The 21,590-nt window shown below is 46.2% G+C and overlaps 1 protein-coding gene across 4 annotated transcripts in view; it reads right to left on the bottom strand.

Annotated features, from left to right (window-relative positions):
- LOC128336452 (cytochrome P450 2W1-like) overlaps nucleotides 1-21,590 on the bottom strand; it is a 172,438-nt gene that overhangs the window by 6,092 nt on the left and 144,756 nt on the right. For 3 of the 4 annotated variants that reach the window (XR_008311975.1, XM_053276138.1, XM_053276136.1), the window contains exons 5-11: nucleotides 12,856-13,018; nucleotides 10,984-11,133; nucleotides 9,655-9,812; nucleotides 6,115-6,291; nucleotides 5,253-5,394; nucleotides 4,626-4,810; nucleotides 1,717-1,858 (exon numbers count right to left, since the gene is read on the bottom strand). Coding sequence is in view for 3 of the 4 variants with exons in the window: in XM_053276138.1 (XP_053132113.1) it covers nucleotides 1,717-1,858; nucleotides 4,626-4,810; nucleotides 5,253-5,394; nucleotides 6,115-6,291; nucleotides 9,655-9,812; nucleotides 10,984-11,133; nucleotides 12,856-13,018 (1,117 nt within the window). In the remaining variant the exon portion in view is untranslated. Of the gene's footprint in view, nucleotides 1-1,716; nucleotides 1,859-4,625; nucleotides 4,811-5,252; nucleotides 5,395-6,114; nucleotides 6,292-9,654; nucleotides 9,813-10,983; nucleotides 11,134-12,855; nucleotides 13,019-14,068; nucleotides 14,341-21,590 lie in introns of those variants that run through there. The other variant, XM_053276137.1, reaches the window with a different exon arrangement.

Raw genomic sequence — 21,590 nt, 5'->3', positions numbered from 1 at the left:
ATGTGTTGGGGAATAGAAGCAGAAGACGAAAAGGCCGCGGTTGTACTGCTTAGCTATTTGCGTGTATACGCTCCAAACGGAGCGACAGCGTGGTGTAGTGGTTAGAGTGCTGGACTAGCGCCAGGGAGACCGGAGTCCAAATCTCTGTTCAGCCACGAAACTCAGTGGCTGACTCTGAGCCAATCACCTCTCTCTCAGCCTAACCTACTCACAGGCTTCTCTCCTTGGAGGAAGAGCAGGACATACATACATACATACATACATACATACCCAATGAACCATGAGCTGAGAGGGGAACACTGTCATGGCCCTGGCTTTGAACAGAGACCAGGGCTCCCATTCAGAAGGCGAAGGGCCTGAAAGTCCTGGCCCCCTCCCCAAATTGTAAGGTTTTAATTTGTAGGTGATTTTCAAACTGTTAAATTGTTTTAAGTCTTTGTATATACTTTAACTTGTTTTATCCTATTGTGAACTGCCCAGAGACAAAAGTTTGAGACGGAGTACAAATGCGATTTAAAAATAAAATAAATAAATAATAAATAAAATAACATTGACAAAGGAAGCTGACTGATACGAAGTCACCTCTACTTCTAGCTTAGTCTCCCTCGACTGGCAAAGCTCTTTGGCTTGTCTTCCGCCACCTGATTTTCACAGCTGGCCGTTCCAAAGATAGGGACCAGAACCTTCTGCGGGCAAATGTGGACTCCACCCTTGAATTAGGGCCCTGCTAATCCAAGAAGGGCAGAGCCAGGGAGCACCGAAGGCTGTCCAAGTGGGTGGCCTGTCCAAAACCCTGCCACTTCAGCCCAGCCAAACCACCTCCCTGCTCTCCAGGAGCTTTTCCAAACGGCAACTGAAGGCAGCTTTGCTACACTTAGGCTGGGGGGTAGTTCAGAGGAGGGAACCATTTACTGTGATGTCAGGCTAGCGAGAGAAGGTGCTGTTCATACAGCCAATGGCACGATTCCACTTTTTTCTCGACGATTTGCTGTTACTGTGCATTATTTGCATCCTACAAAAGTAGCACTTTTTGGTACTCAGAACGGCTTAACTTTAGGCACTTCCTGCCACAGTAACGTCACCCGTCTGAGAAAGCTCCTGGCTGACTTTCATAGCTATTTTGTTTTATAGAAATATCTGGGGCTTCTTTTGCGTACGTAACACAAACAGCTCACATCGAGAAGACAAATGGCACAATGAAAGTGTCATGTTTCATCAGCGAAGCAAAACAGCAGCAGTAAAACAATACTTGCTAAAAATTCAGACACCCAGGACCAGCAGAAACAACATCAAAGCATACAAAAAAGTCAACTGGGCCCAAGAACTTTGTGAAAAGCCAAGTCTTAGCCTGGTGGAGAAAGAGTCCCAAGGGCCTACAAAGGGAAGAAATCCCACAATAGTGGGGCCACCACTGAGAAGGCCCTGCTAATAACAGACATCTGCTTCCCCCAGATCAGGCCTCAGATGTAGAGGCCACAAGCCTGTTGACCATCCACCGTGAAGTCCTGCCACAAGGCCCTCATCTCACACCGTGGGTCCCCCACATGTAACAGGATACCTACATGATGTCCACATATGGCCTCGCTATCAGGAGCCTGATCTTTCCCTAGCAGCAGCTGTATCAAACTGTCTGATACATAAATTGACCTCAGTTCTGCAAGACAGGGATTCCCCCCGAAAACTGCTTATCGTATTCTTTGAAAGAATGCAGGTTACCTGTAGAGAAGGGTATGAAGGCGTCTTTCTTCACAAAGTTCCCCTTTGCATCCAGAAAGTGGTTGGGGTTAAACTGGTCAGGAGTCTCCCACTGAGTTTTGTCAAACAGCACTGAAGTGAGTGAAGGGATCACCATTGTTCCCTGAGATACAAACATACTTTATTTTAACTGTATTCCTTCCTGTGTCATTTCCGAGATGCTCAAGACAGTTAACATTAAAAAAATGTTAGGACGATCATATACTGTAATACTAGAGCAGGAAAACACAAGGCAACATTGAAAACTAACAAATATATATATATTTGTTCATTCATTCATTCATTCAAGCCAAGGGGATAACAATTCACAGGCCAGCCAGATGAAAACCTTGCCGGAACAGAGACATTTTCATTTGGTGTCCAAACACTATTAAGGAGGATCCCAGATGAATCTCTTGAGGTAAGGAGTTCCACAGCCTCAGCACACCAATGGAGGATGCCCTCTCTTGTGTTCTCACCAATTGTGATTCTGAAAGGGGTGAGACACAATGCAGGGTCCCACCCAGCAATCTGAGTGGGCTGCAGACTCATATGGGAGGAGGAAATGGTCCTTTAGGTATCCTGGTCCCAAGTTTACATCATCAAGTAGGACAAGTCAATAAAGGAATCCACAAATTTTAATTAAAAGGAAAAGGGAAAGCAACCTTCAGAGGCTGAGATTTTGAACACAACAGCAACACTGAAAGTATTTCTGCTCAAAATCTGACACCTTCCCCCAAAATTCCTGTGCTTTCCACCCACAATGGTTTCCAGATGAGTGTTCATGAGGGCTAGGTGGACTAGCAGTAAAATCCCCTACAAGGCAGGTTTGCATGTTCCTAACAACTTTTGGACTAAACATTAACTGTATCCCCAGTTCTTTCCTGGTACTCAAAGAAATTGAGAAGAAGCTCAAGGAGCAAGATACAGACTCTTCAAAAGGCCTGTTGTGAATACAGAACTCTTATTCAGGTCTCCTTTTTCCAACTTTTCCTCAGCTGTAAGTACCATTGGGACACAGGAAGCTGCCTTATACAAATCATTGTTCCATCTAGCTCAGTACATAAGAACAGCCTTGCAGGAGGAGGCCCATCTAGTCCAGCATCCTGTTTTCACACAGTGGCCCACCAGATGCCTCTCAGAAAACCAGAGCAAGAGGTAAAGGCATGCCCTCTCTCTTGCTGTTGCTCCCCTGCAAATGGGATTCAGAGATGTCTTGCCTCGGAGGCTGGAGGTGGCCTGTAGCCTTCAAACTAGTGATCCTCAATATACCTGTCCTCCATGAATTCGTCTAAGCCCATTTTAAAGCCACCCAAACTAGTGTCCATCACCACTTCCCATGGCAGAGGATTCTTAGATTAATTATGTGCTGTGTGAAAAACATTGCTACTGTGCACATCCAAGGGTGGTGTCGTAAATCTGTCAGGCTAGCCAGACTAAGCGCAACAGAGGCAGAAGCAGAACAGCAATATTCAACAGGAATAAATTATCCAAACCAAGTCCAGTCCAAGTCAGTCCAATAAATCCAACAGAGTCCAAAGCAAAATCCACAGGCAAGGTCAACACAGTCCATGGTCCAAACATGGTCAAGGCAAAACAGGAACACAGCCGATTAGCTCGCAGATAACTATTGTTGCTATCAGCAGGGTATCTATGTTACAGGCGTCTTAAATAGGCTGAGCCCCCGGTGCTGTTAATTAAGAGTTGCTGAGTCAGCAGCTCTGCCTATTATTCTATACTTGCGGCTTCTTAGCTCTTGCTGTCTCTTGGATCGGCACCTCTCCATAGCTGAGACTGGTTGCGCCTCCTCCATAAGAGCTGCCTCACCCGGCTCTAACTCATCTTTGACTCTCTGTGCGTCAGACCCACTCTCTTTTGCAACCTCTGGTCCTTGCCCACCCTCCTCTGCTGTCAGCTCTGTCTCTACCTCCAACTCCTCCTCGGAGTCTTCCACGATGCCCATGACAGGCGGCGAGAGGTTCCCTTAAGAGGAGGTGGGCAGGTCCTACCTGCCCTTCCTCCAAGCCCCCACCGGCATGTCATGGCGCTGTTTCAAAGGAAATACCTCTGTCCAAGGGGCAGCTTGTGCCACTTGCCCCTTGCCATGGCAATGGCAATGGGATGCGTCCCCAAGCATCCCTCGTGTGGCGTTGGCACGTAAATGGCATTGGCGCATGCAGGGCCTCCTATTAAGGGAACACATTGCCCTGCACTCAAATGTTTGGGCGCCAGGGAGTCGAGGTGTTTCGGCACCTCCCCAAAGAGGCACCAAAACACTTCGGGCTCATCTTTACTTCCTTCTGTAGGTCCTAAATTTCCCAGTCTTCAGTTTCATAGGATGATCCCTGGTACTAGTGTTGTGAGAGAAGGAGAAAAATTTATATCTGTCCACTCTCTCTACTCCATACATAATTTTATACACCTTTATCATGTTTCCCCATAGTCACGTCTTTTCCAAACTAAAAAGTCCCAGATGCTATGGGGAGACATGATAAAGGTGTATAAAATTATGTATGGAGTAAGGGTCATCTAAGGGTCCAACTGCCTCTCTGGCAGGTTTTCTGCTTCTGAAGAAGTTTTTGTTATTCCCCTTGACACTTCTAGATACTAGGGATGTGCATGGAACTGGTCCGGAGGCCCTTTATGGGACTCCAAACCGGTCCGAACAGCGGCCAGTTCTGCCGGTTCTAAGGAGGGGGGTGCATCTTTAAGGGGAGGGGAGGGTGCACTTACCCTTCCCTCTGCTTTCCCCCCACCAGCACTCCGTTCTTTAAAAGTCCATCGCGGTGGCAGCATACCTCCCTGCCGCCCCGTTGTCCCCTTTACCAGAAGTATCCAATGCACCTGCACGTGCCAGGCACTATGAGGCTCCATCAGAACATGTCTCATACCTTGGGGATGAAGTAACTGCGGAAGCACGTGTCAACGGAAGTGCAGCGCGGCAAGTGTTGCAGGATGGTGCTGAACCTCTGCACTTCGTGGACCACCGCATTGGCAAAGGGCATCCATTTCTTGTCTTCAAAGGTGGGCGGCCGTTCTGATCCGAGGACTCTCTTGATTTCTTCTTGGACCTTTTCTGCAATGGGAGTTCACAGATGATGACGATGACAACAAAAGCTCAGGTAAAACATCACACTTGTGGGAGGGAAGCTTGGGAGACACAAACCTGTCCACCATCCCTGTCAGACAGAGCAGCTTTTGCTAAAACAGACCCCTAGGCATGTGGCCTGCTACCGAGGCTTTCTTGCCATCCAGCCCATCAGGACAACTGATGATATATTACCCGTATTTACGCAAGTAGAAGACGACCCTGAATTTAAGATCTCCCTTAAAAACAGAGCTTAAATACAGGTTACACTTGTATTTCCCCCAAAGGAACAGCACTCTGAATTTAAGACAACCCCTCAATTTCTAAAATCAAAAACCTATTCTTGGATTCAGGTGAATACAGTAATAACAATCCAAAACACTGGGATGCCAAACTTTTAAAAGTAAAAGAAAAAACCAAGATGGCTTACGTTGAATCTCAGGGTATTTCATCATCAACAGAATGGCCCACTGCAGTGTAGTGGCGGTGGTCTCCGTCCCAGCCATGACGAGGTCCAGAACTGTGGCCAGTATGTTTGCGTCATGGAATATGACCTTGCCATTGTCTGTTTCCTTAGGATACGAAAAGATGGTGTGAACACTGCCTATTAATGTAGGTATATCTCACTTTTCAATGGGCCTTTCTTGTGCCAGAGGCATGAAGGGCCACCCCCAGGTATGTGGAACAAGCGACCTGTTCAGTTCTGTGGCCATCAATATTCCAGTGGCAAATCTTTTCTTATGGCAGGCTAGCTGTTCTCTTTTGGCCCACTAGCATGCCCTGACATGTGGCGTTTCTGAGAATTACCACATTAATACCTTGGGCTTGCCTACCAGTTCTTTCACTTTCTCTTTATATTGCTAATCCAGAAAGGGTATAGTGGAACACAGAAACATAGGAAGCTGCCTTATACTGAGTCAAACCATTGGTCCATCTAGCTCAGAATTGTCTGCATAGACTGGCAGCGGCTTCTCCCAGGTTGCAGGCAGGAATCTCTCTCAGCCTTATCTGGGGATGCTGCCAGGGAGGGAACTTGGAGCCTTCTGCATGCAAACATGCAGGTGCTCTTCCTGGAGCAGCCCCATCCCCTGAGAATATCTTACAGTGCTCACACATGTAGTCTCCCATTCAAATGCAAACCAGGGCAGAGCCTGCTTGGCAAAAGGGGCAATTCATGCTTGATACCACAAGACCAGCGCTCCTCTATTGTTCAGAGTGACGTTTATTTTCCTCAAATTACTTCCTGGGGCACACCCAAAACCCCAACTCCAGAACGGTGAAGGGGCATGTACCTCTTCCTGTTGTTTGAGCACCATTGTGTCAATGTAGTGCCGTAAGTTGTTCTCGTTGATACTTTTCTTGCTTTCTTGGATGTATTTCCTCAGAATCTCGCAGGCCTCTTCACATTTTCTCAAGATCATCTTGTGGGGTTTGAAGAGGAATCCTAGGAATGGGTAGACATTGAATAACTAGAAGAAGAGAAACAAAACAAAAGCAAGTATTGTAAATTAAAATCAAATTCCATTCACCACCAAGAAAGATGTGGTAGTAATTATATGGTGAAGCCAAAGGGCACAATCCGTCAGCAACTTTGCACACATGCTCTATTGAAATGAATGAGAGTTGGGCAAGAGCAGCCATTGGCCAACATGCAGATTAAGCTACCCAACAGTACTACCCAGGAGTTTCTCTAAAGGACTACCTACTGCATTTACCCAAACAGAAGATCACTCCGAATTTAAGATGCCCCCCTAAAAATACAGGTTCAATTTATATCCCACTTTTCATTAAAACCATCTCAAACTTACAACATAGTTAAAACAATACATAATTAAAATACTGAAAGTACATCTATCTATCTATCTATCTATCTATCTGTCTATCTATCTATCTATCTATCTATCTATCTATTTTATATACCGCCTGACTTCAAAGGCTCTACGCAGTTCACAAAAGCAAATACAATAAAGGCAAAACAAAACAACCATTAAAACAACAATTAAAAACAATTAAAAACATTCACAGATCACTAAAAGCCAGGCTAAAAAGATATGTCTCAATGGCTTTTTTAACCACCTAATGGCACAGTGGGGAAAGGACTTGCCTAGCAAGCCAGAGGCTGCCAGTTCGAATCCCTGCTGGTATGTTTCCCAGACTATGGGAAACACCTATATCGCGTAGCAGCGATACAGGAAGATGCTGAAAGGCATCATCTCATACTGCGCGGGAGATGGCCATGGTCAACCCCTCCTGTATTCTGCCAAAGACAACCACAGGGCTCTGTGGGTGTCAGGAGTCGACACCGACTCAACAGCACTTTACATTTAAGGCAAATGTCTTTTAAAGGCAGGCAAAGATGTTTAATCACGAACGGCTATAGGGAACGCATTCCAGAGCCCAGGAGCAGCCACAGAGAAGGTAATTAATATAATAACCACCTATTAATATAAATATAAAAATAATCTCTATTTAAAAACTTAAAAACCTATATAAAACAATACACAAAACACAGAGCAGCAGGAATAAATACAATACCTGTATTGACCCAAGAGGAAGAGAACTCTGAAATTAAGATGACACCCGCCCCCCCAATTCCAACATCCAAAAAATTGGGGGGGAAAACTAGTATCAGATCCGATACTAATTTCAATTAGTAATTTCAAGTAATTTCAATTAGGTTTTTGGAAATATGATAATTTCAATAGGACTGCTTGGGAGTAATTTAGTCTGAATGTCAGCCACTAGGGAGAACTTCCTCATGAATTGCATCCTTTGCCCATTTTGGTGGAAATTACTCAAGGGAACTTCCAGAGGATGGAGCCCTCTTGTCATTTCTATAGGGTTTACACACAAGAATGACCCACTGGTCAACGCCTTTTGGCCACTTCATTGGGCCTTGTGCAACAGAACTTTGTGTTTGACCTGTTTAAACAGAGAAGTCATTCAAGAGAGTCTCAAGAAACCATTAGAATTTGATCATTTTGGGAGGAGAACTGTAGTTTCCTGTGCAGAAATAATCTCTCTTTTTTAAAAAGAGGAATCTCCTGGGTAATGAATGGAGGCCATCAGACTTGTCTAGACACAGACCATAAACATGAATTAAAAAACACAATTAAGGGGAAAGAGTTGGGTAAGGTGCTGAAACCAATGAAATTGCCTTTTTAAAAGGGAGCAATAAAACAAAGCAAACAGATAAACCATCCCTCTAACATATCAGGAATGGAGAGACTTCCTTGAAAAAGTGGTTAGATCATCATTTTTAAGTACCACACAAATTATAAATCAATTACAAGCCGCTAACGCAGCCGGATCACTCTTCCTGGCACAACAAACAGTTGTCTTTTTAATATTCAGCCAAGTCACTAATTCCACTCTGGAAGATGACAGTAATAAATTAAAATGGGAGCAAATAACAGACCTGAAAACAATCCTACCATCTTCCAACGAACACTGTCCTGGTCTAGACATGCAACGGATTAAAGAGGCAGAATAAATGGAACCAGGCTGAGGGGGGTGGGGGGGTGCTTCACATAATCCACCAGAAAGTAAGGTAGAGGAACGGGAGGATCCTGGCAAGCACACACTCATGGTGGGTGTGTCATACGAACCCGACAAAGTCCAGTTCCCAAGCCTTCTGCCCAACATTTCCTCCCAATTTCAAATCCTGGTTTAGGAGGTTGGGAGAAAATAAAGACCATGGGACCTGTAGTCCAGCCATATCTAGAGAACCAGGTTTGGGAATTCCTGGTATACAGAACGGTGTATTGTTTAAATAAACAACAGATGAGGTCCTATGCTGGTAGAATCTGACAGATCTGCAAGAGGAACATAGGAAGCTGCCTTCTACCGAGCCAGACCATAGTTCCATCTAGCTCAGTATTGTCTACATAGACAGGCAGCAGCTTCTCCAAGGTTGCAGGCAGGAGTTTCTCTCGGCTAGTAATCTTTTGCCTAAACCAAAAAGTTCCAAACTTTTCCTTGTAGGAAAAGTGCTCCAACCTCTGATAATTTTGGTTGCCATTTTCTGCACCTTATATGATATCCTTTCAGAGACAGAGTGGCCAAAACTGTACACAGTATTCTGCAGGTGACCACATCACAATTTGCATCAAGGCATTAGGATGGCAGCTTTACTTTCAGTCCCTTTCCTAATGATCTTTAGCACATCAGTATCATCTGGGGGAGAGAAGCTGGGATGATGCTATAGAAGATCTGGGGGAACCACTGAGGAAACCAGGCAAGATCTTCCGTTTCCAGATCTCCAAGAGCAGATCTACGTGGGTGGAACTTTGTGGCACGAGCAGGGAAAGCCAAAGACATTTGGCTCAGAAAGCCTATAAGTATTTCATTCTGCAACATTTGGGTTTAATTTAAATGTCAGCTCGGAGCGTGCAATTGGATCTGCGTGGGAGGGTTGCTCAGACTTCCAGAGCAAACTTGCATTTGTAGATGGGTTGGCGGGAAAGGAGGGACCACACTCGCACACAACAGGCAGGGAAGGCTGCAGCCTACTCTTGCCTTGGCTTCAAAGGGAACATGAGTCAAATTATATTTCCAGTTCCATTAAGGATGGCTCCAGCTTCCCACCAAAAGCCAAGGCCAGCCTTACGCAGTTGCTGATGCTACTCCAGGTGCTACTCCAGGTGCCTTCTTTTCCCTCCACCGGTTCAGCCATGTTATTTTGGCATAAAAGCAAATGCCAGGTCTACACAGAAGTACGGCATCGTCATGCATGGGGCCAAATTGATTTTGCCCTAGAGAATTTGCCCGAGCAAACACACGCAGGGGGGTGGCTGTCGTTTGCAATGGGAAATGCAGAAGGGGCGACTTACTTGCAAGAATGGAGATCCCAGGAGGGTCATGACATCATTTATAAGTTTCAGCAGAGTGACAAAAATGGGATCGGCATAGTCAAACCTGCTCCCAAACAATATGGTGAAGGTGATGTTTGTTGGGGCAGTGGCCACTGTTTTTAAGGCAAAGGGTGCACCTTTAAAAAGAAAGGAAAGACAAGGAATATGGATTGGTCCAGTTATGGGAGGAAAAACGGGGTCTCAGTGAGATCTGCAGGGCTCACCCCATGACTCTCCCCCCCCAAAAAATTTGAGCCAAATCACGGTTCCTCTACCAATAGCCTAAAAACGGTAGGGAAGTTCACATGATCGGCATTAGGGTAGAGAAGCCTCCTACCCACATTTGGGAGCCGGATGAGCTCCTGATTTCTGAGCATGAGTCAGATAACAGCAAAGTCGGAAGTGGTGAGCGTGATCGTTGGTCAAACCCTAGCTGGGTCGGATGGGTGCGGCCCAGATTCCAGCTTCTGCATGAGTGAGACAGGAAAGCCGTCCTACCCAGCTGGGGCTTTGCTCATGATCAAGCTCCCTTGTTTTCCTCTCACACACAATCCAATGTCAGGAGCGCACCCAATTCCTGAATTAGAGCCGGAGGCATCTCCTCCCCTAATGTCAATTGTGTGAACTGCCCTAGTCACTAAGAGGAACAGCACAAAATATAACGGGAGTAGGCTCCCTCCACTTCCAGTCATTCAAGCCCTTCAGTGACATTTGGAAGTACATAGGGACGTAGGAAGCTGCTTTCTACCGAGTCAGACCCTTGGTCCATCAAGCTCAACATTGTCTACACAGACTGGCAGTGTCTTCTCCAAGGTTGCAAGTAGGCGTCTCTCTCAGTCCTATCTTGGAGATGCTGCCAGGGAAGGAACCTGGGACCTTCTGCATCCAAGCAAACATGTAGGCGCTTTTCTCCACTCCTTAAGGGGAATTTCTTACAGTGCTCACAAGTAGTCTCCCATTCAAATGCAAACCAGGGCAGACCCTACTTAGCAAAGGGGACAATACACCCTTGCTACCACAAGACCAGCTCTCCTCTGTAGACTGACATACGAGAGAGAGAGAGACGGTATGGTGTACTCTCTGACTAGGAGTGCCAAGTCCCAGGTTTGAATCCCCACCCAGTCCTGAAGCTGGCTGAGTGACCTTGGTCCAGTCAATATTTCTCAGACTACTGCTGAAAGCAGCATTATTGGTAAGAATTAAATGGGATTGGGGGGAAACGAGATCCAACATCCTGAGCTCCTTGTCAGATGGATGACATTGGCATAAATCAAAACAGAGATCGAAAAGCGGAAGGAGCGCATTCACCTTTGAAGGTCTTGATCATCTCCATGAGGAAATGCAGCTCCTCTAGGATGGTCTCCTCAATCTCTTTTTTGCCCATTCCAAAATCCCTCAAGCTGGTCAGGATGTGCCGGCGGGTTATCTTCCACAGTTCCCCAACAGAGAAAACAACACCTGAGAAAGGCATCAGAGACACAAGTTTTGAGCGGTACACAAATGTAATAAAATAAAATAAAATAAAATAAAATAAAATAAAATAAAATAAAATAAAATAAAATAAAATGAACAATCGCAATGAATGTGCTGCTGTTGGTTTTTTCCACATGGAGCAGAACTCAAGACGTAAGAACCGGCTTGTGCCCAGACAAGACTTCCTTGGAGGGAGGACCCCACCCCACGTTCCAAATTGGGACCCAGGGGAGTCAACGTGCCCTAGGCCTCCCATCACTGAGGAGGTAGAAACAGGAACTGGCATATACTCTGGATGGGCCCCAGCTAATCCTTCAGGAAGGACCAGCTATATGAAAGCCAGCATGCTATAGTGGTGAGAGTGCTGGACTAGGACCGGGGAGACCCGAGTTCAAATCCCCCTTCAGCCATGAGACTTACAGGGTGTCTCTGGGCCAGTCACTTCTCCCTCAGCCTAACCTACTTCTCAGGGTTGTTGTGAGGAGAAACTTAAGTATGGAGTACACCACTCTGGGCTCCTTGGAGGAAGAGCGGGATATAAAATGTAAAAATAAATAAAACTGCTCAGTTGCTGTTGGTGCCCACTGCCAGGGTCCCTCCCTGACACCCCTCTCAATTCCAGGGAGGTGATTTATTTTTATATTGTTCTATGGCAATTTAGTCTCCAGTTTCTAGGAATTCATTCAGCTTTTTACTTTCCCTCACTGCCACCATATAAATTCTTGTTACCCTGCTCTCCTTACTCAACACCTTTGGCTGCGTAGCCTCGTGAGCGCTGGATAGGCGTATATGTTCAGGATATAAAATGAAACAAAACTTGAGGTATAAAATGAAAACAAGAAAAAGTTTATTACTTATAGATTAGAATAAAGATCTCTGTAAAACAGGGCACACAAGCTTCTCTCCCAAATTACTAGGTACCTCTACTGTTCAACTTTCTGAGTGTTTCTTTTTCTTTGGATAAAATGTAACATATAGCAGGGGACAAGATAACTGGGATGGAGGCAATCAAAACTTGGTTTGTAAACTTAGTGATCTCAAAGAAAATCATGAGATGGCTAATAAAAGAGCAGACCATTAGTAACATTCTCTACCTGGATAAGGAATTTCACCAATAGGGACCACCCTAAAAATAGGGTTGCCATATTCTGGCTTTCTAAATCGGGGTGCCTAATCCTAGTGCCTAATTTGCATATTTTGTAAATTGACTTGAAAATAATTTTTGAGCAGAATAGTGATTGCACAATTTGCTCCATAACTCCACTTATACAAGGGCTAGAGCTTAGCTTCTTCTTCTTCTTTAAAAAATGAAAGCTAAAATCTGGGCGAATCTGGGTGGGCTAAGCAATCTGGGTGAGATGCTTAAAATCCGGGTGAAACCCAAAATGCCAGGGTGCATGGTAACTCTACCTAAAGAACGCTGTGTCCTTGGTAGCTACCCACCTCATATTGGAAGGTGAGGGTTCATAGAGCAGAGCCTCAACAGGGGACCTTAACAATTGGGGAGAATCATACAAGACCTCAGAGGAGGAAGGTCACTCTTGACGGAAGGTTAATTTTACAAATTAAAATAGTAGTAGTAGTCATAGCAGCAGCAGCTGCCCCCAGATTCTGCCACTTCCCCTGCCATCTTGAAAATTGCAGAGCTGTGGCAGAGGTTTATGAAAAATGCACAGACAACATGACTTCCAAGTGAACATGACTTGCCATTCCCGTGCTGGATTTTAGAGAATATTGGGATAGGCGGCCTGTCGATAAATTCGTCAGCTTTGCTCTGAAGTGCCTCTTTCACTGCTTCATAGCCAGTCAGCACCACAACCTTCTGCAAACCAAAATGGAGCGTGAAGACTGGGCCATATTTTTCTGAAAGCTGGAAGAGAAAGAAAGCATCGCCATTAGAGAAGCAATGTCGTATCCAGTAATTTGCCCCAAAGCTCTTCTATCCAGGGGAGAGGAACCCTCAAATAAAGGGTTAGGAATTTGTGGAGGAAGAGAATTCTGTCAGTGGCTATTGGCTATGGTGACTAAGTGGAACCTCCACATTCAGAGCACTCTATCCCAGAATACCAGTTGCTGGAGGAAAGGAAACAGAGCAGAGCTGTTTCTTATAGGTCCTGCTGGTGGGCTTCCCAGAGCCACCTGGTTGGCCACTGTGAGAAGCAGGACTAAATGAACCTTTGGTCTGACCCAGCAGGGCTCTCCTCATATCCTGATGACATGCCTGGTCCCAGACCTTTGAGCCGCTATCCATGGCGCAGTATCTCAGCTACGGTGCCAGAACAATGTCAAACAACTATGGCATTTCATCACTTATTAACTCCACAAAAGTCTCACAGCGGAGACACCCAAGAAAGCATAGTTAGGATGGTGGTGCCAATCAATAAAAACAAGAAGGAAGGAAAAAATAAAGACCTATTAACACTCAAAACAAACTTTTCAAACCACTGCGGGCTGCCTCCCACCAGCACGGAAGCAGACCGGCAATGCCGTAGGTAGCCACAAGAGGATGCCAGGAATCCAAAACAGACTCAGACTTGAAAAGTGTCAAAGAGATTCTTCAGACCTAGGGAGCCTTCCCAACAACCTTCTGAATTTCAAGCCCAAATTCATTTTCATTTCTCTGACATCAATGCAATTTCATAGTAGTTTTTGTGTTTTTAGAACTTTTGAAGGCGTTTGAAATGCCATTGCAAATTTGAGGCTGCAGACTGGATGGGCAGGACAATGGAAGCATGAGAACACACTGAAAGCTGGATGTCTTGCAATGCTATTACCTCTTCTCCATCTCTGGGGAGGAGAACTTGTCAAAAATCACATGAGTAGGAGCTCAAGGGGCTGTACAGAGCTCCCCCCCGCCTCGCCCCCCCTTTGATAAATGGCTTCAAAACAAAAGCAAAGCCAAAAAACCCCAACACTTTACCTTCATAAAGGATAAATCTTGTCTTCGAATGTCTATCAGGTGCAAATTGCCAATGAGTGGGAGCGGATGTGGACCTGGAGGCAGTTTCAGAGAGGATTTCCCAGGGCTGCTCAGGAACCAGAGTGTAGCGAGCAAAACCAGTGCAAGAAGCAAGAAAAGCATGCTTGGACTGAGGAGAGCTGATGCTAAAAGAGCCATGCGGCACTTGACTTGGGAGGGAATAACCAAGGACAACCTTCTGATCCAGCGACGATGGAGACAGTGGGGTTTTTTTTTCATTTGGACAGCGTTTTGTTTTGATTGAATTATGAGGCATTGCATCACTTTCAAAATCAACACTCCACCCTTTTTAACACATCCTCAGTCACCTGACTGCAGATGTCTTTCCGAGAGACAAGGGCCGACATTGTGTGATTGTGAGGCTGACTTCTTAAAACCAAAAGACAAATATTTCTTACAACTTGAATGTACAAATATGTGAACTGGGCCTTAGATGCACAGGACTAGGGGATTCAGAAGTAGATGTAGGGGCAGGCAATCTCTTGGTGGACTTTGGATCTTAAATCACTTAGAAACATGGTGCTTCCCTTCCCCCATGTTCTCTTTGGAGCATTTGGACTGCCTGTAACAACAGTTGAGAATAGTCAATAAAAAGTGAATTTATAACTAACACGCATAATGACAAAGCACTTTGAGAGCAATGACCCCAACTCTTATGCACCAACTCAGTGGGTTGCCCCCTTTCTGAGCATATTTGCTTGGGAGAAAAGTAATTCTATTTACGTGGATTAAAATAATCCATGGATACCAAGAAACTGTCTCAAATTAAAAATTAAAAGAGGAAAGCAAAACTTTACCCCCAAGTCAATGACCCTTGTGAAAAATTAACCATTGATAATTATCGTGGAATTGGGCTCAGTGGCGAAATGCTGAACTAACAAGCGTAAGGTTGCCGGTTCAAATCCCCGCTGGTACTATATCGGGCAACAGCAATATAGGAAGCTGCTGAAAGCTATCATCTCACACTGCGTGGGAAGAGGCCATGGTCAACGCCTCCTGTATTCTACCAAACACAACTACAGGGCTCTGTGGGTGCCAGGAGTTGAAATTGACTTGACGGCACACTTCACCTTTACTTTACTGAGCACAGACTCTGAAGAACTGAGACTGTGTCGTTTTAAGTGTATGAGCTATCCTTGGTCCAAGTTTTGATTGGGTCATTAATTAACTGGGTAATTTTAGGTAAGTCACAATTGTTCAGTCCCAGCCAGCTCCTGCAGCCTGCAAGGTACCAAGTTGCCTGTGTAGATCAGAACGTATCTCAAAACGAGCACTGCACTTCAAGAGCCCCATCTAGGTTGCAGTACCAGCCTGCTGGAAATTGGTTTGCAAGAACACCCAAGTCAGCTGGCCTGAAGGATCAACACTGATCCACTAAGCCCTAGAAGACCCTTGCCTCAAAACTTGCTTTTCAGTCTGAGAAGCTTGTCTCTAGGGTGAGAACTCTGCTTAAGCACTTGCTGCTTTCCGCAATGGCTGCACTGGACCTAGTGGTCATGATTTCATTTGGATGAGTGACAGCATATGACCACTGTCTGCTGTTGTCAAGGTCTGGTCCACGGCCAGGGAAGTCCACGGCTTGGCTGGATGCTGCTGACTGAATGACGTGCGTTGAATCTCAGCAATGAGTAGGAGTCTGGTGCTGTAATTTATGGAGCAAGCCGAGAGCTCCCAGCTGGTAGGAATTTACGGCTTGTCAACCCTCAGCGATAGGCGTTTGCTCCTCCTAACAGCTTCTAATTGCGTACTGCGTTTAGAATGCCTGCGTTGTTGTGGTGTCAATGGTGTTTCAATGCCTAGTTCTTCCTCTGATTGGTCTCTCACACTTTCTGCTGATTCAGGCTGCTGTGCCTGTTCTAAACCATCAGCTGGATCTATCACAGCTGTCTCAGGAACGCTGACAGCCGGGCTCTGCCCCTCAGACACTCCTGACTCGGCCGGAAAGCTGCCAGCCTCCCCTTCCTCCTCGCTGTCGGAGCTCAAGGGCATGACAGCTGTAAGACAGAGGATGGAACTGTAGTTCAGTGATTGAAAATCTGCTTTGCATGCAGAAGGTCCCAGGTTCAATCCCTGCCAGCATCTCCAGGTAGGGCTGGGAGAGACTCCTGCCTGAAACCTCGGAGAGCTGCTGCCACTCAGTATAGACCAGGCCTGCTCAAGTTAGCCACCCGCCCAGGTGTTTTTGGACTACAACTCCCATAATCCCCAGCCACAGTGGCCAATAGCCAGGGATTATGGGAATTGTAGACCAACATCTGCAGAAGGGCTGAAGTTGAGCAGGCCTGGTGTAGACAACACTGGCCTGTATTATGTGCTCTGGAAACAAACAGAGGCTGCCCAGAGCAATGCCCAATGGCTCAAAGCCTGGTCAAGCATACTGGTCCTGTATTGTAGAAAACACTGGACCAATGGTCTGAATCAGTGTAAGGCAGCTTCCTATGTTCCTGTGTAGGATTCGACCCCCAGCAGAATATAAGCCAGTGTGGTGTAGTGGAGAGTCAGTATGGTGTAGTAGTTAGAGTATTGGACGAAGACCAGGGAGACTCGAGTTCAAATCCCCATATATAAAAGAGCAGCATATACATGTAAAAACAAGCAAGGAATATAAATAAATAAATAAATGCCAATTAAGAGCTTCCAGATGAAACAGCCAAGGCAGTTGGCAGCTATTCCCCCTTTTTAGTCTATATTTTTAACAGCATACTTCGCAGCCCCCAAGTTCCTGGGTTCCCCTTTGCTAAGTTCATGATAGAGAAACTATGCCCCCAGAACAGGCTTAGAGAACAAACCTGAAACAACCTTGATGTGGGCATCTCTTCATCGGCAGCCGTTTAAGAGATGGACATGAACCAAACTCTCAATGAAGTTCTACTCTGCAGTTTCGCTTAATAAATCAAGATGAATAATGCAGCATGTACCAAAGAGGACATTCATTCTATCTCTCTCTGGTCGCACACATTCAGATCCATATGTCTTGGAAGGCAGGGCTTTCTTGGCAACAGACGAGACGACTGAGCAGTCAGGGTCTGCTTCATGTCCAGAACGAAGAGCCAAGCCACATGGTCAATAATCCCACATGATGTATGTTGTTTCAGGAATGTGCTACTTCAGAATGCAGGTGAGGGAACTAAATGTCGGAATGCTCTCTCACGCGAAACACTCTGGGCATTTTTCACACAGCAGGCTTTACTGCCAGTTTGAAGTTGCCCCCCAAAACGGACGCAAAAATGGGATATTTGGATATAAACGGGGCAACACTCTTAACGTGCCATGAAAAACCCGAATCGTGTGTGAAGTGCTCCCCAGTCAGGGGCGTAACTATTAGGCAAGGGGAGGCGGCTGCCTGGGGGCCCCCACGCCTCGAGGGGCCCCCCAGGGGCAAGTCACATGTGAAGTGAGTGTGTGTGTGTGTATCAGTGAGGGGCCCATTTTAAAATTTTGTCTCTGGGCCCACTCCAGCCTCGTGACGCCCCTGTCCCCAGCAGCTAGGAAGGAAGGAAACAAGCAATATACGGTCCACCATCATTATAGACTTGAACTGTTAGGCACTGCAGGGAGCAGTCTCTGTTTCCAGAGCATAAGAAGAGCCCTGCTTGCCTGTGGCAAAGCTTTCTCTAGCCCAGCATTCTGCTTCCAACAGCAGTCAGCCTGGGCTTGCGGAAAAGTCTTGCAAGTCTTTTTCTCATGCACACCACATAAATATTCACTCTGCAAGAGAAGCGGCGCTTCCTCTCATCCTTTGCAAATGAGACATTTTCATGTTTCCAAAGACGATGAAAAGCAAACTACCATCCCATCGTAACGGAAATTAAACCACGGTAATATCAGTCCGGCTGCGAGCAAGGAGTCTTAGAGCTCTCCTTTGACAATGCGTGTGTACTTAAGAACCAGCAGTATTTTTCATTTACTGCATATCAAAGTATTCTAAGCAGAATAGAAGCGAATATAATAATTACATACTGCGAATGACAGCAAAAGACCAGCAGATCAAAAACCTCAGTTGTAATTTCCCTTGACAGCGACCCTGAGTCCCTAAGCCACCAGATGTCACTGCCACATCACTACTTAAGTGCTCGAGAAGTTTGCCCAGCAAGAATAGAACAAACACAGCCTTTCCGAGATACTTTATGATACATTAAATCAATACAAGATCAACTGATAAGCAAGTATGTCTAGTCAGGTTCCCTCTATTCTCCAGAGGCAACCGATCCTCTCACCCCTCGTTTCCTGATTTTACACACCACATAAAGCCTTTGTCCTGTGTAGATCTAGCTCTGATTTAATTATTAACCAAACAGAATAAGAGCATAGGAAGCTGCCTTATACTGAGTCAGAGCACCGGTCCATCTAGCTCCATAAATGTCTACACTAACTGGCAGCACCTCTGCAAGGTTTCTCCCAGCCCTACCTGAAGTTGCTGCCAGGGACTGAACCTGAGACCTTCTGCATGCAAAGCAGATGCTCTGCCACTGAGCTAAGAGAACTATCTTACAGCGGTGCTCACATGTACTCACCCATCCAAATGCAAACCAAGACACACCCTGCTTAGCAAAGGGGGTGATTCATGTTTCCTACTTTCTACGCCAAGAGCATGTTGTCTCCACTATTATTATTTTTTACCAGTAGCACAGAAAGCTTTGCAATTTGTTTGGAATGCACAAGGAAAGGAAAGCTCGTGCCGTCGAGGTGGTGCCGATTCCTGGCGACCACAGAGCCATGTGGTTTTCTTGGTAGAATACAGGAGGGGTTGACCATTGCCTCCTCCGAGACGATGCCTTTTAGCACCTTCCGATATCACTGCTGCCCAATATAGGAGTTTCCCATATTCTGGGAAACACACCAGCGGGGCTTCGAACCAACAGCCTCGTGCTCTCTAGGCAGGTTGCTGCCCCACTGCTAACATTTTAAAGTTTTACTTTCCACGGTTATATGTTGAGAAAGACTGCAGGGAACACTCTCCAAAAGGCCACACGGAGGCTGCAGGGAGCAGTGCTGCAGCCGTGCACAGCCTTTTGGAGAGCGAGTGCCGGTGGTGGAAAAGCAGTGGGGTGGCGGAAGAGCAGATAAGTAGCTCCTTACCTGATTTTTAAGGGAACCGCTCCCGTCCCACCAGCGGCTGCATGAATGAATAGAAGAGAGCTGGTCTGGTGGTCGCCAGCATGACTTGTCCCCATAGCTAAGCAGGGTCTACCCTGGTTGCATCTGAATGGGAGACTTGATGTGTGAGCACTGTAAGAGATTCCCCTTGGGGGATGAAGCCGCTCTGGGAAGAGCATCTAGGTACCACATTCCCTCCCTGGCAGCATCTCCAAAATAGGGCTGAGAGAGATTCCTGCCTGCAACCTTGGAGAAGCCGCTGCCAGTCTGTGAAGACAATACTGAGCTAGATAGATGCATGGTCTGACTCTGTATATGGCAGCTTCCTATGTTCCTAATGGCTCGTGCACATCCTAACCCAGGACTCTCCTGGTTTGAATCTTGCCTCTGCCATTATCTCACAAGGAGGCCTTAGGCAAGCTGCTTTTCTTCAGCCTCAGCTGCACTATGAGGATAATACCTATCTACCTGACAAGGTTGTTGTAAAGGTTGCATCAGGATGTACACATAGTGCTTTGCAGCCAGTGGTGCAGTGCTGCAGGGACGGGCAGGGATGTAATCCCGGTATCCCCCACCCCGCCCCCGGGTCTCAGCAGGGATGCAAAACCTTTTGGCTTTTTACATGGAAATAATGTGTTGCTCTTGCTATTCCAACCGTGCGTTACAGAACTGAATATTAGACTACAATTGATTTTATTACCACTCTTCCTGTTTGGGAAGCTGCCATATACTGAGTCAAACCATTGGTCCATCTAGCTCCGTATTGTCTTCACAGACTGGCAGCGGCTTCTCCAAGGTTGCAGGCAGGAATCTCTCTCAGCCCTATCTTGGAGATGCTGCCAGGGAGAGAACTTGGAACCTTCTTGCTCTTCCCAGAGCAGCCCCATATCTTGCAGTGCTCACATGTTGTCTCCCATTCAAATGGAAGCCAGGGCAGACCTTGCTTCGCGAAGAGGACAATTCATGCTTGCTTCCACAGCACCAGCTCTCTTCCCCAAGGCATGCACATTATTGCTCAGGTGATGGTCACAAAGGGCCCGTGCCATGCTAGTTCAAAGGCTGAGAGGTCAAATTCAACCCTGACACACTGCAGTTTGACCAAGATCTAAGTTATTCTGCAGCTAAGGACAGTGCAGTCTTGGGGGAGGTGGGGGGAACACACACTATCCAAAGCCAAGATCAGGAGCCAAACGGAGCTTCAGGCTAGAGTCATGTTAATCCTAAGCACAAGAACACACAAGAGGCAAAAGTCATGATCAGAACAGCAGATGTTGGAATCCGTTAAGTGGGCTCGAAGCCTAGCATCCAAGACATAGATTTCCAGTTCTCAAAATTATTCCAGGCTGGTTCTCACCACCAGCAATAGGCTAAGTCAAGTGTCCTACCCCAATTCTGGAGTGGTGCATCCTCTCATCTGGCTATTGTGCGAGAGAAAGAAGCAAGGCAAGAGGCAATGGAAGTGCTCGTGTGCCAAGCTCCCGCTGGGCTTTTCCTCCTGCCTCATTCAATGGCTGGGTGGAGCTGCTGGGTAGGATGGAGCCCTCCTACCCAGCGGGAGCCTCATACACAATCACTCCTCCTGCCTTGCTTTTCACTCGCACCGGATCACATAGATATCAGGGGTGGCCTTGGGGGGATTACTTTTCTATTTGTTGTGGGTTCTTTCCACCACTTCCTTTCCCAGAATATCCCCGGTGGGCTGGCTCTCGGATCGACAACTCGGAATTCTATTGAGATTGTGCTGACGAGATGTAAGTGCCTCAAGGACCCATGGCGATGGAAAAGCAGTTTCTGTACTGATATTGAAGCTTCCCCAGGAGTTACAGTCTCTTTTTCAAAAAGCTTTGAGAGTACCATATTTGAAATGCCTGCCATCACACACACACACACACACACACACACACCACTGCAAGTTCTTTTTCAAGCCAGCATTTGTAAGTGGAGCATTCTAGAACATAGCCTTTCTGTGAAGCTCTCAGCCTTCTGAAATGAGGAATTTGTTGGTATTTTCGCCAGAGTATGTTCAGTATGGACTATCTACAACTCCGTGGGATTGTTTTAAATCCAAGATAATTAAAGGTTTTTATCCCTTCCCAGAATACCATGTGGTAAAGGGAACAGCATACCCAAGATGCTGGCGTCTTTCCTCGTTTCAGGCTCCCGCCATTGGGAGAGCTGCTAACAGCTGGATCTTTCTAGAGCAGCGGTTTTCAAACTGACCTTTGTGGGATTGTTTTACAGATTGATGCAATAGTAATAAATAATGATCATACTTAGCATTTGTATAGCATTTTTTGAGTGATGTAGTCACGGATTCAGAACTGCAGGTGCTCTCTGTGACAGCCCCCATAGCCACACCCACCAC

This window comes from Hemicordylus capensis, chromosome 13 (assembly GCF_027244095.1).
Source record: "Hemicordylus capensis ecotype Gifberg chromosome 13, rHemCap1.1.pri, whole genome shotgun sequence".
Lineage (NCBI taxonomy): Eukaryota > Metazoa > Chordata > Lepidosauria > Squamata > Cordylidae > Hemicordylus > Hemicordylus capensis.
This window is presented reverse-complemented; position numbering and strand designations above follow the sequence as displayed.